This window comes from Vidua chalybeata, chromosome 9 (genome assembly GCF_026979565.1).
Source record: "Vidua chalybeata isolate OUT-0048 chromosome 9, bVidCha1 merged haplotype, whole genome shotgun sequence".
Taxonomy (NCBI): domain Eukaryota; kingdom Metazoa; phylum Chordata; class Aves; order Passeriformes; family Viduidae; genus Vidua; species Vidua chalybeata.
Genome location: NC_071538.1, coordinates 1,018,386 through 1,032,292, shown reverse-complemented (window position 1 = coordinate 1,032,292; position 13,907 = coordinate 1,018,386). Strand labels below are relative to the sequence as shown.

Here is a 13,907-nt window from a genome sequence, read left to right as displayed (position 1 = left end):
AACAGTAATTCCCAATCTACAAGATCTGGGATAACAGAACTGAGCATTTAAAACTTTGACCCAGATGAACTGAAATTAGAAATAGGGTAGTATCTTTATTTTCAGACACAGACTTGTACACAGTCTCTCAGCAGCGGAGAGAAACAACTGGAACAATGCATTTAAGGTTGTAGTGGAATTTCTCCATCACTCATGCTTGTTTAAAAGAACACCAGGATTGGCTGTTTCAGGGAGGGTATGCACGCTAGTTCAAACAGAGCTATTCAGAGAGATTATTATCCAAGTTATGCAAGGGGTCATTACTAGATGACCACAACTGTTTTTTCTCATGTTAAAATTTATTAACTAGCTTCAGTCATCTGTCTAAAGCAGGAAAGTCAGACGTGCATAATTGTAATTTACCATTGCCCACACCCAAGTTAGGCTCCTTTCACCATACCTTAATACTTTCAACTTCATACCCAAGAGCAGACATGAAAGGAGAGATTTTGCAGGGCAAGGCAGGATTAATAAAGTCACAGAAAGCAAATCCTGAGACAATAGCAACGCAGAATATCCTCTGCCTCCCGTGCCATCCTCAGTGTGACATCCCAAGGCTGTGTGTCAGTGTGAGCCACAGCCACATCACACAAGAGGCAGTCCTGGGCTATTCTGGGCCTAAACCACGCGGGCTAGAGGCTTCCTTCAACATCCAGAATCTCTCCTTGCTTCGGGTTGGAAAGCAGTCCAAACGCCAGCGGGCTGCAGCATGGCTCTTAGGAGCTGGATCGCACCGAGAGCTGGCAGCCAGCAGAGACGGCCGTGCCAGGAGCTGGAGCAGGGCTCCACTCCCACGGCACCGGAGCCTGCTCACACAGCTCTGCCTCTGCTCCCAGGCCGGCTGGGCGACCGCAGCTAAGTCACGTCTCTGGACATCAGCGCGCAGCCCGCTGAACAAGACAAGCTGAACTTCAGCCCCACAGTCTAAAGTGCTTTTTCATTGAACGGCTGTAAAGCAAACCAGAAAGTCTAGAGGAACACCTCATGTTTTGTCCACAAGGAAATAAACCCCCAAATAGGTCTCCTCTCCAGTCCCTAACGCTCAGGGACACTGGAAGGTGCATTTGGCTGCTGCCTCTAGACGAGAGGGAGAAGGGAGCCTAAACACTGATTAAGAGTATTGCTGGTGTGAATTAAAAAGAAAGTTGAGATATGTGCTCCGAGACAACCATCATCCACAAACAAACAGCCCGGCATTTTGTACACAAATGTTCTGGTACAAAGTTGAAGAGCACTCCAAGACTGGGTTTGTTCTGGTATCTTCTGAGGGTAATCACAAAAACATGGGGGAGCGCTCCCGACAGGGAACAGCAAAGCTCTTTTAACTTGAGCTCTTTTTATTTGGAAAGAGGAACACGCCTGCCTGCCTGTGGAAAGATGGTAGGTCAGGTAGCCACGGCCCTTGTACCCACCATTTTGTTCTCCTCCTGGAGAAGTCCTTGGTCACAGAGTGATGCAACTTTGCCCTCCAGCAATTCAGTGCAATCCTTTTCGAATGTTAAAGAACAAAAAACCTACAGACCAGATTTTCAATCACGTCTCCTGTCAAAAACATTTCTAGGCACAAATACTAGTAATTTAGTTCTAAATGTTGGTGTAGACAAAACTGCAAATATTTGCTCCCGATTCATGTTGAGCACCACATCGTTTCTCTAAGAACAGAGGCAAACACTGAAAACATGCAATCTAAGTCCAGACTTTTTTAAAGGATATGATTAAACTCAACAGCAGCTCTAGCTTCCCACCACCCCTGCTCTGCTCTCATCCAAACCTACTCTTTCAAGTTCTCTTTAGGAGAGGAAAAAATACCCACTCGTCTACTACAGAGCAGCTTAAAATTGTAGCAGCTTGTGTCAGCTCCAAATGACATGATCAGAACAGGAAACCAAATCTTTTCCAAATAAAAGCCACTGTTTCTCCTCAGTTTTCCATTTAGCACTCAGAAAAAGAAACAGGAAGATGAAGTTTGTTCTGGCACTTTCTGGAAGCACATGAGGTCTCTTAGCCTACTTCAACAGGAATTTAATCTTTTAAGAACAAATTTCACATACAACTTAATTCAAATCATGATTTCTGAAAGCTAGAGTTTGAAATGGGAAAATGTCCTGTGGGTTGCATCAGCTATGCAGCTGCTTCTAATTAAAGCTTCTCCTTTACTCTCTCTGGGCTACTTTCCAGCACAAATACTTTAGAGCTCAGCCTCTTTTTTTTTTTTTTTTTTTTTTCCCTCCTCCTTTTCAGCTCCAGCCTGCGTTTGCCTTAGCTCAGGCTCTCATGGAGCTAAACAAGAGACGTAGAAACAAAACGAAGGTATTCATCCAAATTTGAAGTATCCACAAATCCAGAGAGCTTCATTCATTCTAACAACCCCATGCTGCAAATCAAAGTAGAAGACTCACAAAAGCTGTACTTTTGGTTCTTCTGCCACACAACTACACCAAAGTTACCTTCCAAAACTTAGTTCTCTCCTGCTTTCAATAGACTTCTGGAAAATATGTCTGGTCTGCTGGAAAAACTTCCTCATCTGCTGTACTATGTCTGCCTGGGCACATTCATAAGACAGTCTCTTCAAATGCACCTTATAGACAATTTTAACCAGGCTTCCAGATGTTTGATTTTCATGGGAGTTTTCTGCTCAGGCCCATGATATCATCTGGAGATGCACAGAAGAAAGCAGATGGTTTTCATTTAGAAAGCGGAGGGAAGCATTTCCTCACAGTCCTGCCTCTCCCCCCTCCAACCCAGCGCTCCCTCCACTTTGATTGGAAGATGCTTCATCGAAGAGGGTAAAAAATTCCCTCTGATGACTAAGGCAAGAAGGGTCCCAGCTATTCTGTTACAGATTTTAAGCAGACTTCCCTCTGGCTCCCGGGTTCTGACTCCCACACCTACACCTCCTCTCAGGAGGGAGAACAGGATTCTCTGGTTAGCTTTACAAACGCTCCTTCCCGTGTCTCAAGGCGCCCATTTATGCGTCATACTTTGAACGCGAGCGCTGGGATGGGACGGCCTCCCTGCCCTGCCTTTAAAGCAGCACACAGCTATTGTTCCCAGCCCACAGAAAGTGCCTCTGCAGAGAGCCACTCCACAGTGCCCCACGCAGCAACAGCAGCCACAGTCTGAGCAGACACGCTTTAGCTCAGATTTTCTTGCCCATCAGAGCTCTGAAGAGCTTTTTGTGCGCACGGGTAACTCACAATAGAAAATTATGACTGAAAATCACTACTCTGTTCCCAGAATCTAGGCTAGCAGTGTGTGTGTACTCTCCCCTTTTTCCTCTGCCCTGGTCTCAAGGGTCTCCTTTAACTTCTGGAAGGAGACAGAAGGAAACAGAAAAGGGCAGACCATTCTCAGAAAGGGACAACTTCTCAACTTCTGCATTTAGCCTCTTCTGGAAAACTCTCAGACCTCATCCTGCTACAAGGTCTCCTATGGGTATTCCTCATTCACTAGCCTAGGAGTGATTAGTCTCTCGAGACAGATCCTAAGCAGATATCAGCTGCAGTCCCAGAAGCAGTTCTGCGGTCTTGGATCTTGCCTTCAGCCCCAGAAGTCCTCTTGAATCCAAGTTAAAATTCATTTATGAAGGTCCATCTTGAAGGAAAGGTAGGTCAAAAATCTTGCAAGGGAGTTGAAGCTACTGGCAGCTAGAATTAAGATAGAAGCCCATAGCGGCCATGCCATTGCTGCTTTGAGCTTAGCTTTTTTTTGAGGTCCTCCTGTTGCCTGTCTACACGTGAGACACAAACTGTATCATGCCATGGAAAAGGTGCACAAACTTCAGCAGACAGTGAGAGAAACACTGCTCACTGAAGAGACAAAGGCACACAAAGCCGTACAGACCCTGGCAGCTTGGGGCAGGAAAGGATGTGCTGCAGGAGACTGTCCTTTTGGCACTCCAGTGTCCCCATTTGACTAAGCATAGCTCAGAGGTTTTTGACACCATCAGGAGTAACAGGAGACCTCCGTGTTAAAGCAGCACTTGGTTTCACAGAGGTACAGCTATCCCTTTGGATACACAAATTGCAACAATCCTAAGGTCAAAAATTCAGTCCTCAAAGCCTGCCAAGCACAAGTAGCAAGGCCCAGTTTCCTCCCTAAACCTTGCAGCACCCCTGTGTCAACTCCCTTCCCACTTCTGCTTCTCTCCCTGGCACAGTCTTGCTTCTGCTCCCTGCCACTGGGGTGGGAAGCTGTGAGAGGCCACAGCTGGTGGAACATGGGGAACTCAGTTAAGAGACTCTCTGCTCAAGGCTCCTGCCCCATCCCAAGCAGAGGCGCTGCCCCAGCCTGCATCCACCTGCAGCAGAGCAGATCCTCGTGCTCAGAAAACAGCAGGCAGCGATGCCAAAATCTCTGCTCTGCTTGTCCTTGAAACAGCTCCCTGTGCCCACACCTTCCTCCCCAGCCTGCTGCAACTGCAGAAACGCTGCAAGTTCACAGCACTGTCCCATGGACTCTTCCCACTACTGCTTCCCAGTCACCCAGCAGCAGGGAGAGAAGAAATTGCTTTGCTGGGATGGTCACAATCAGCATTAAGCAACGAGGAACTGTTACCCTGCTTCTCCTTGGATATGAGAGGATACAAGAAGGTTCCTCCATGTTTGACACTGCAGTGTGCAAAAAGCTACCTAGAGATGCTTTGAGGGGGGAAAAAAAACCCCACCCATCACAGTGCAAAGCAAAGCCAAAGTCCAAAATGAGCCTGCCTTTTGTCAAAGCAGGACCAAGAAAGCTTGGAAGGACGGGTCCCCTTCAGTGCTGCTGCAGATACAGACATATTCTCTGAAATAAAGCCTGCATCCTCACTATGAGAGTCACTGAATGAGTGTAGAAAAGAGCTCTCACACACAAAAAAAAAAAAAAAAATCTGTCTTTGGAAGATGCAAATACAGGAACGTGTAGTTGTCTAAATATAAAATCAAGGTCAGAGGAGGTCATAACTTTATCGAGCAGTGCCACAGAACGACAGCCATGGGCCAGCAGCGTCACCAGGGGAACAGAGCTACTTAAAGGGCACTCGCAGGAGCAATCTGATAAAGCTCCAACCCCAGCTTCCTTACAGGGGTCACAATCACTGTTCCCATAACAGATGCCAGATACACCACCATGGACGTTTCTTAGCAGAAAACTCTTTCAATGGAGTAGATGCTAAGGGATCTTCAAAGGCAGCTGCTTCAGCAATATGCTGCCATCCACTGCTGGGCCAAATATCTAGACTAGGTGTTTTGCTATCAGTGCTTACTCATATCTTATCACATTTGGTTATTGCTGATGCAGGTTCTCCCTCGGCAGTTCACCTAGGAGACGGCAAGGCTGACAGGACAGCCCGACCACACACTACAACAAACAACTTGGCCAAGAGGAGATACAGAAAGAGGAAGAGAACCAGTTATAATAACTTATTGCCCAGCAAAGGAAGTGCTGCAGATAACTTTAAGAAAGTGGAAGGGGTGGAGATGCTGCTAATCATTGAGAGATCCTGCAGACTTAGAAGCCAAGGCACTTGCTTTAGTAATAAATTCAGTTTCCTGAGCAGAACATTTCTACTATCACAACCATCAAAATTTCAGAAAGTCATTTAGGTCACTTAAACCGGAGAGAAAGTTCCCCTATTCAGAGTTCCTCATAGTGCAGGAAAGAAAAAAAAAAAAAAAAAATTTAAAACCAAAACAGGATGCTTAGAATCAGCTTGCTAAAGGTAGACACTCCACAATTGAGGTGGGTTTTGCTATTTTGTTCCTTCCTTTCTGCAAAAAAAGTGTTCCTGAGCCAGAACTAAAAGACACTTACTAATCTCTGTATACAGGTCTTTGTTAATCTTTCCAGTTAATACGGCACCTGCAAAGGAGCTGAGCTGTTTCTTGAAGGGGAGCTCTGTTTAAAACCGTGCAAGAACGCTTTGCACAACAAGGAGGAAGGCAACGTTATTATTGTAAATATGTGCTAAAAAAAATGTAACACTGGTCAAAACTGCCATTGTAATGAGGGAAATGCGTCAAGATCTGAACTGCACTACAAATAGTGCAGAAGTTAATCAGATGAACCAATGGAGGCTGTAAAAAACAATTGTTAAGACATGGTTAAGAGGAACATGCAAGTTGGAGAAAATGTCCTGAGGAAGGTAAAAGCAGCACCAACATCAATACCAGTGTTGTTTCTTACCTTTATTGCGACCTACATACTTTGTCTCCAGATTAACATGCTTAAGAGCACATCAGAAAGACCTACAGAAGACACCTATTTCTTGTTTCAGTCTTAAAATACAAGTGAAAAGCAGGAAACGTTCCTGCTCTCTTTTCAGAAGGGCAGCTCCTTTAAGCTGACATCAATATAAAAGCATGGAAAAGAAAAGACTAGGAACCAGCAAGTTAGAAATTTTAGGAGAGACTTACAGGGAATAACAAGTTATGTATTTGCTTTTCTGTGGCCTTTCTGTACATCAGGATTGATTTGAACCTGAAGAGAACCTCCAATTAGATTATGATTTCCCCTTTGTGTGCCACAGGTGCAATTTCAGTACATTGAGCTCTATGTACCACATTAATAGAGAAGTAAAGGTTGTGGTTAGGGAAGATGGAAGTGTAAAGAAGTGTGAGGAGCATAGCTCTGTGTTAGCCAAGCCAAATCAACAGGAGAAAATTCACTAATATTTAAAGAATGCTGGCACTAAGATAATGTCTTAGCATGCTAGAAAATGACACAACTTGAACTGATGAAGTAAACAACCTCTAGAAAATAATCTGATTATTGCAGACGTAATAAATTAGCCCAGCCAAACAAAGAGGATTCATCTTTTGGCCAAAAAAAAAAAATCGAAGTACTGCAGTTTGAAAGGTGAACTGCATTTAAATAGATGTGGTGTTCTCCAGATAACACACACCCTGCCAAAGCTCCTGCTGATGAGCTTCCCATGCAGCAACAAAGTGAAGATGGGTGTCAGCACTTACCAAAATCAGTTTACAAGATGCAAACAAATGTGGATGTTTGGTTGGGGGGTTGTTAGTGTGTTTTAGCAACTCACGTGTATTACTTGCTCTCAAGCAGTAGAAGGGAATTGGCACACTTCAGAGTGCAAAACAGTTCTGAAAAACCTCAAAAATATTTAAATTGAGGCTGGAGTTGTATAAAGTAAGGTGAGCTATTAAGATGGAGAGCAAGTTTCAACTTAGCTTGTGGGTCTGGAAACAAGGTACAGAGTTTACCTCTATGATGGGTTTGGCCTCAGTTCCCAACTTAGAGCAAAGAAATCCAACTGACGAGATCCAAACCCAAATACTGAACAAGAATCCCAGATTTATTACGTTACAAAAAACTAGCACACAAGAACTAATGTGTTATAAAGAAACACCAAATGTGCTAAAAATGTTATGCTGAAAGAACCCTGTAAGAAAATCTCAAAAAAAAAATCACAATTCCTTTCCAGTGAAGGTCCTGAAGGAAAGAAAATAGGTGATTAAATTGATTAGAAATGAAACCAACTTACTTGCAGTATCCTGTACCATTCTGATATGGAACACACTTTCCCTCATTAACACACGGCTTGGAGTCGTCCATACACTGCAGAGCTGAAAGAAAAGAAAAGAAAACAACTATCAAACCCATCGCTACAATACATGTCAGGTCAAAGCTTCATTAGCATATTCAGGGGAAGGAAAATTTTATAGCACTGGAACAAAAACAAAGACACTATCACATAGTTTAATTTCATCTCTGGCAGCATCAAAAGAGCCAGACTGAAGGAGGAATCAAATACAGATTTGTTCATCAGGCAACCAAATCTTTTCTGAATTTCTTGAAGGTAGGTTTTCAAAGCAAAGTGTGCAGCAATTTCAGCAAGCCCCAAAGACATTCGTGTCAGCACCTGCGTACTTTGGGTTAAGTGTCCTCAGTTACTGCTTTCTGATCAAAATTCTGGACTGAAATTCTCTTAAATACAAAGCAGCTACTCCAAAGCCTTCTTCCAGAATGTTTTGTCTCAAATCCTTTCCTTCTTTTTTACTGCCTCTAGGGGTAGCTGGCACTGAAACAGGGGCATCTGTCCCTCATGAGCTGACCTGCTGATTGCCACCAGCAATCCAGAATTTGCTGCAACATGTACTGTTGTGGCTCTCTGATTTCAGACAGGATCGTGTTTGCAAGTAAGTGGAAAACACCAGAGCAGTTGACAACTTTCAGCAAAGAATGTGGTATTTCTAAGGAGATCCTCTGTAACTCACACTTAACATTTTTGCTACTGTTTTTAAAAAGGCATTAAGTATGACACAGCTCAGGGCCAGCCAGTTTTTATCCAAGCCTACAGGAAGCTCTAGTGAGGTCTGTCCTGATGGAACTTCCAGCTCTGGCAAGTGCTTTTCCCTTCACAGGGACCTGAAGCAGCACTCCAAAGTGATCAGAAGGATGGAGACTCTGCAGAAGCAGAGGGCACTTTGGAACCACAAAAATGGAGCCATTCCACTTAGACCACAGCCTGCCATTTGAATTGCACCAAACTACCAGATAAAGCTCTCAGAACCAGATCAGCTAGGTCCTGTCCTGGACTTATCCACAGACCAAAAAGTCACAAGCTCTTCCCAGCCTCTAGTTCTGTCTCTCTCCCAAACTCACACCCTTCCATGGCTTTACAGGCCCCTTTTCCACAATCTTATTGCACTTGGGAAAGTGTTTAACCAGTCTTAATTAAAGGCACCTAAAGGCATCAATAATATCCAACCACCTAAACTGCCCACTTATCAACCAACTTTTGGAGGGTTGATTGCCCCCCCCCCCACTTTTTTTTTTAAGGATGGCTTTCCTTTCCTTAAGTGGTTCTAAATTTCCAATATAAACTCAGCAAGGGGCATCAGGGAAAACTGGTGCAAAGCACCACTGAGGTTGATATGCTGGTGACTAAGGAATGGGACTTGGAAGAGTTAACACAGCAGTCCCACTAAGCTCTCCCTGCAAACCAACCAAATTCAGTCCAGCAACTGGACAGCTTGGAACAGACTCTGGTTCTGCAGTCCAGGGCTTGAAGTGTTATTTCTCAATAACTCTGGAGCACATAAACAGGTCACACGCACTACAAGGCACTATAGGAACGTTTCACGCTCGCAATCCCTATAGAGAATACAGTTAAATTCAACCCAGATCCCCGGGAAAATTATCAGTGTTTCCCACAATACAAGTATGCTTGTTGCTGTTAACTTGATTTCTGAAAAGGGGGCACTTGGATGGCGCTGCTTCTGCAGAGCTCTCAGGAAATGAGCAAAATTCCACTCTGAGCCCCTTTCAGATAACCCCCGAGGTCAGGGTTACCAAGCGACAGAAATATTAACACGGATTTTGCATGGCATTCCCCCCCGCAGCAGGCAGAAACACTCAGGCTGACTTGCACCTGTCTGACAATTTCTATCCCATTTAACTGCAACGTCCACACGGCTTTGACTCCAAACTTCATCTGCTGCTGTCTAACACTGCAGCAGCTTGTTTTCACAGCAAAGATTAGCTCTAGTTAGCAGGGCTCGGTTTCACCGTGTCCAAGAGAAACTGCTCTGTGTCCAAGGGAAAGTGCCGGGATTCCAGTGACTCCCACCACCCAGGCTACTCCAGGGAGATGGAGGAGGGTTAAAGCCAGCCATACCACGTTTCAGAGAGCCAGGAGGGGACCCGGCCTTGGGATTCTCATCTCACCACCTTGAATTTCCATTCTTTTCACACCAGTCGAGCCAGTGAAGCAAATACTCAGAGGATTATTTCTTTTGTGCTCGTGCTTTCAAACACAATTTTGTAATCTCGTCGAGTACCCGCGTCCCCAGTGAGAACTGAGCAGCCAGTTGATTTTGTAACCCACGTAGTAAAAGCTTAACCAGCACTTGGCCAAAAACACCTTCCAGCACAGCCACACAGAGGGGAACAAGAGACTGACGGGGTCACAGTAGAGGATCCCAACCAAGGATTCCAGCTTGCTTTGGTAGGGCAAATACAGACACAGCAGAGAGGCTTTAGCAAAGTAATGATTAATTTTTCTGTGGTTTTTGACAAATTATTCCCACCTTGAACTGCTGTTTAGCAGATCATTAAACTACTACCAGCCTTTAGAGTTCCTTCACAGAGACAATGGGATATATTTTGCCTATCGCAATTCAGTAGTGAAAGAAGCTAAGAAAACAAATACAAAAATGCTTCTTACTTTTTCAGCTTTAGACTGAACAGAAATACTTTGAAATGCAACTACAGCTGAAGCAAATGTAAATGTAGCCATATTCTATATTAAAATAAGTATTAAGGAGTCATGTGACTTCTCTTGGAAAAAAAAAAAGAAATCACAAGGGAAATAGAAGACTACAGTTCTCACAGTAAAATTAGCATTTCTGTGCACAAAGCACTGTCTTCCTGTATTTCACTATATCTTTCATAAAAATTTCATAACACATGCAAAACCAAGGCATTTCATCATGAATCACTTCAAAAGCTACTTCTCTGCTACTCGACCATGTTGAGATCAAGAGTCAAAAGCGCCAGAAACTACCTCCTACCTCAGCCAGCATAAAAAGTTTGTTTTGCTACATGCATTGTATGCACTGGAAATACTCTGGTGTGTACAGCATGAGAGAAGGCAGCCTCGCCTTGAAAAGATAAAGCCACTTTTCTAGAAGCCATATATAGACAGCATCAGCACGCTGTCAAGGCTCTGACAGCTGCTTTTGACAGTTTTCTTCTGCGTTTAACACAAACAGAAATGGTGACTTGTTGGGTGGTTTCCTGGGCTTGCCATAGCCTGCCAGAAGCTAGGTTAGCCTCGTGAATTTTAGGCACATTACAGGGATATTGGGGAAGACACTCTCTGGCTTTCAAAGGACTGCCTTCTCCTGGAGAGGGCAGGCCATGCCAGAAAGGAGTACCCAATTTCTAGCAGCCACTGCAGCCAAGGTTGAAGGAGTTCTCAGAAAAGGGCTCCCGAGCGCAGGCAAGACGAACACTTTAAGTGATACTACCCAGCCTGGAGTCCGTACCAACCCTTGCTGCACTGAGATGCAAACTCTAACCTGACGTTTAACATCCTACCAAGACTATTTTCCAAGGCCAGAGGGAAAAACCAGATAACCACTGCTGTAAAACGAGCACAAGATACACCACAGGGAACACCGCTGTTTTCGACATCCACATCTGAAGCTCACAACTGGGGCACAATTATGCCTAGATTTAATTTTTCTTTTTGGCTAAAGAGACAGTTAAAATCTAGGGGGAAAGGTTTTGCTTCTGCTTCAGTGTTTTTTACGATGCCAAGATTATCTGGATGTTGTGATTTTGTTTCCACACGTCATCTGCCTACTATAAATTCAAATATTTTCTGGGCTATAAATTTAAAAGAAATAGTGTAGGATTAAGATCAGAAGTTGTGTCAGAGTTCAGCTTTTGAGAGAACTTTGCTATAGGGAACTTGAGCCATAACCAGAGCAAGTCTGAAGGGGCTTTGTTCTAACTACCCAAAGGAAAGCAATGCCAATAAACTCCTTGCCCACAAGTTCAGAGAAAGTCAAGCAGAAATAGGTATGAAAAACACCAAAACAATTAATGCTGTGAGAAAGAGACATTATAAAGCTGATTTCCTGCAGCTTTGTGGTTGATTATCCTGCATTTCAGAAGGTGCAGGCTCTGACCAGAGGTTTTACATTAAATAAGGGGAGAGCGATGTCCTGGCAGAGAGCTGCTAGTACAGCTTTCTTCTCAGGAGGACACTACATGTGCCTCTCTCCTCTTTCTGTCCATAAACGTTTCATTATGTTCATAGAAAATCAACCAAGACCTCTCTCCTATGTGGTTGAAGCTTGCCCATAGGTTCAAAAGCTTTCTGGCAGGAGTGGGTGGGAAACAACCTACTTGAACGTAGGAAAAAAGTCAAGCTAAAAACGCCTTTAAGACTAGACAGAAAGTAAAGGACAAAATAGGTTTCTATAACCTTTATGCAGCCAGTGAATTTTCTGTCTCGATTGAGATTCATGAGACCCAGCCTGTCAGTTCAACTGCGCTACCCATTATGTGTGAAGGGAGAGGAGGAAAAAGGATTTGGAGCCCTCAAACAACAGCAACACAAGACGAGGCATAGAAAATCCCATGCTCAGGGCTGCTTGTCAGAGGTGGATCAGCTCTGAAGAGGACAACCATCAGCGTGGCCAGAAACACCAGTTACACAACAAATCAAGGGGGTCTCAAATTCCAAGGGAGAGAAAGACAGCTGCTGATTCCCTTCAGGAAAAACAGAGCGTGAAAAAAGCAGTTAATGCTGAAACATGAGGTACATTCCGTAGGAAGGTCCTCCATGTGCAGAAAAGGGACAAAATGCTTCCACAGCAGCACAACACACAACTGCTGGAAGAGCTGGTAAGGAGTAAGCAGCACTGTACATATGGGGAGAATACCCAAAGATAACCAAATTTTGGAGGAAAACCACAAAGGACTAATTAGGCTGTTCACTAACCTCAAGAGATTACAGCTCCAGTGAGATTATACAGCAGGGAAGAAACTACTAGTAAATACCAGCTAGCTGAAAATAGGAAAATAGCTTTTTCTATTTTTTTTTTTTTTCTGAAGAACAGATCATCCTATGGCAGGCACATGGAGGGGGAAGGAAGCAAACTGATAAAAAATCCTTACTGTGAAAAAGCAGCAAAGCCTTATACCCAGCTCAGATTTAGAAACCATTAACATTTGGGGAATTTAAACAAGCTGGCCGGTTTGCACTTCACACACTGAGGGTAGTAGTTAAAGACAAAGCTTGTCTACAGGGCATGGAAACAGTCTGTAAAGTGAATTGCTTTAATCAGATTAAGACATCTCTACTGTTTTTACACACAAAAGCCTGAAATCAATTGTATAATGCAAGATTCATCAACTGAGAAGCAAAGCAGAGCTCAGAGAAGTGTGAAGGCACTCAACCAACACCCTATACCTTTTGGGAGAGAAAACTTTAATATCTAAACTGGTTTCCTTCACTAATGCTCTAGACAAGTGCAAACAATTTTGAAAAGAAAATATTTAAGCGGATTTCAGAAGAACAAGCCTGTAAACATGAAGAAATGAATCAGGGTTTCTTTTTTTTTTCTTTCTTTTTTTTTTTTTTATTTGAGGATGCCAACAGCAAATCTGACTACTCAAAGCTCTTGGACATGCAGAACCCCATGCCTTGTCATCATTTGGTTCAAATCTCTCTTCCAAACACCTAGGACCCCAAAAAATGCCTCATTAACCCTCCTAAGAACAGAGCTGGGAACCATCCAGTAGATTCACAGGTAGAGTTGAAGTCTTTCATCACTGGAGTCTTAGGCCCAGGAAGCTGCGGGAACACTGATATGTATATCAGATGCAGCTACAGTTCATGTGACACTGCTGCCACTGAAAAACTACCGATAAAAACTCGCATTGTAATAGATACTGAATTTAGGATGAACTTGTCACACAATTTGAAAGGTTGTCAGTCACCATGTTCTCCATCTCCCCACCCAGCTACTGTCCTCTGCCTTCCCCCATTTGCAGTTTTCCAAACAAAGCCAGAATGCCTAAAATCCAGAACTGCAATATAAAGCACTTAGTTAGGAGGGGAAAAAAAAAAAAAAAAAGTTTTCAACAAAAAAAATGTAGGGAGGGCAATTAAAGAGCTGAAGAGGTATTGGTGTTTCCATGGCAATCTGGCAGGCGGGAGCCATGCTTGCCTCTTCTCCCAAGTGTTCCGTCATTCTGCAGCACTAAATCTTTATTAATGTGAACGCTGAGCATGTCTGCCCGTGCAGAAATGTTATCCCACCGCCTGCTCCGCGCAGCGCTTCCGCAGCCAGCCCGGGTGATGGCAGAGAGGAGAGAGGAAGGCTTGCTGCATGGAACAAACAGCA

The 13,907-nt window shown here is 43.9% G+C and overlaps 1 protein-coding gene across 2 annotated transcripts in view; it reads right to left on the bottom strand.

Moving 5' to 3' along the window:
• The window catches only part of NOTCH2 (notch receptor 2), an 82,923-nt gene that overhangs the window by 65,861 nt on the left and 3,155 nt on the right, over positions 1-13,907 (bottom strand). For both annotated transcript variants that reach the window (XM_053950116.1, XM_053950117.1), the window contains exon 2: positions 7,526-7,607. In XM_053950116.1, coding sequence (XP_053806091.1) covers positions 7,526-7,607 — 82 coding nt within the window. The remainder of the gene's footprint in view (positions 1-7,525; positions 7,608-13,907) is intronic.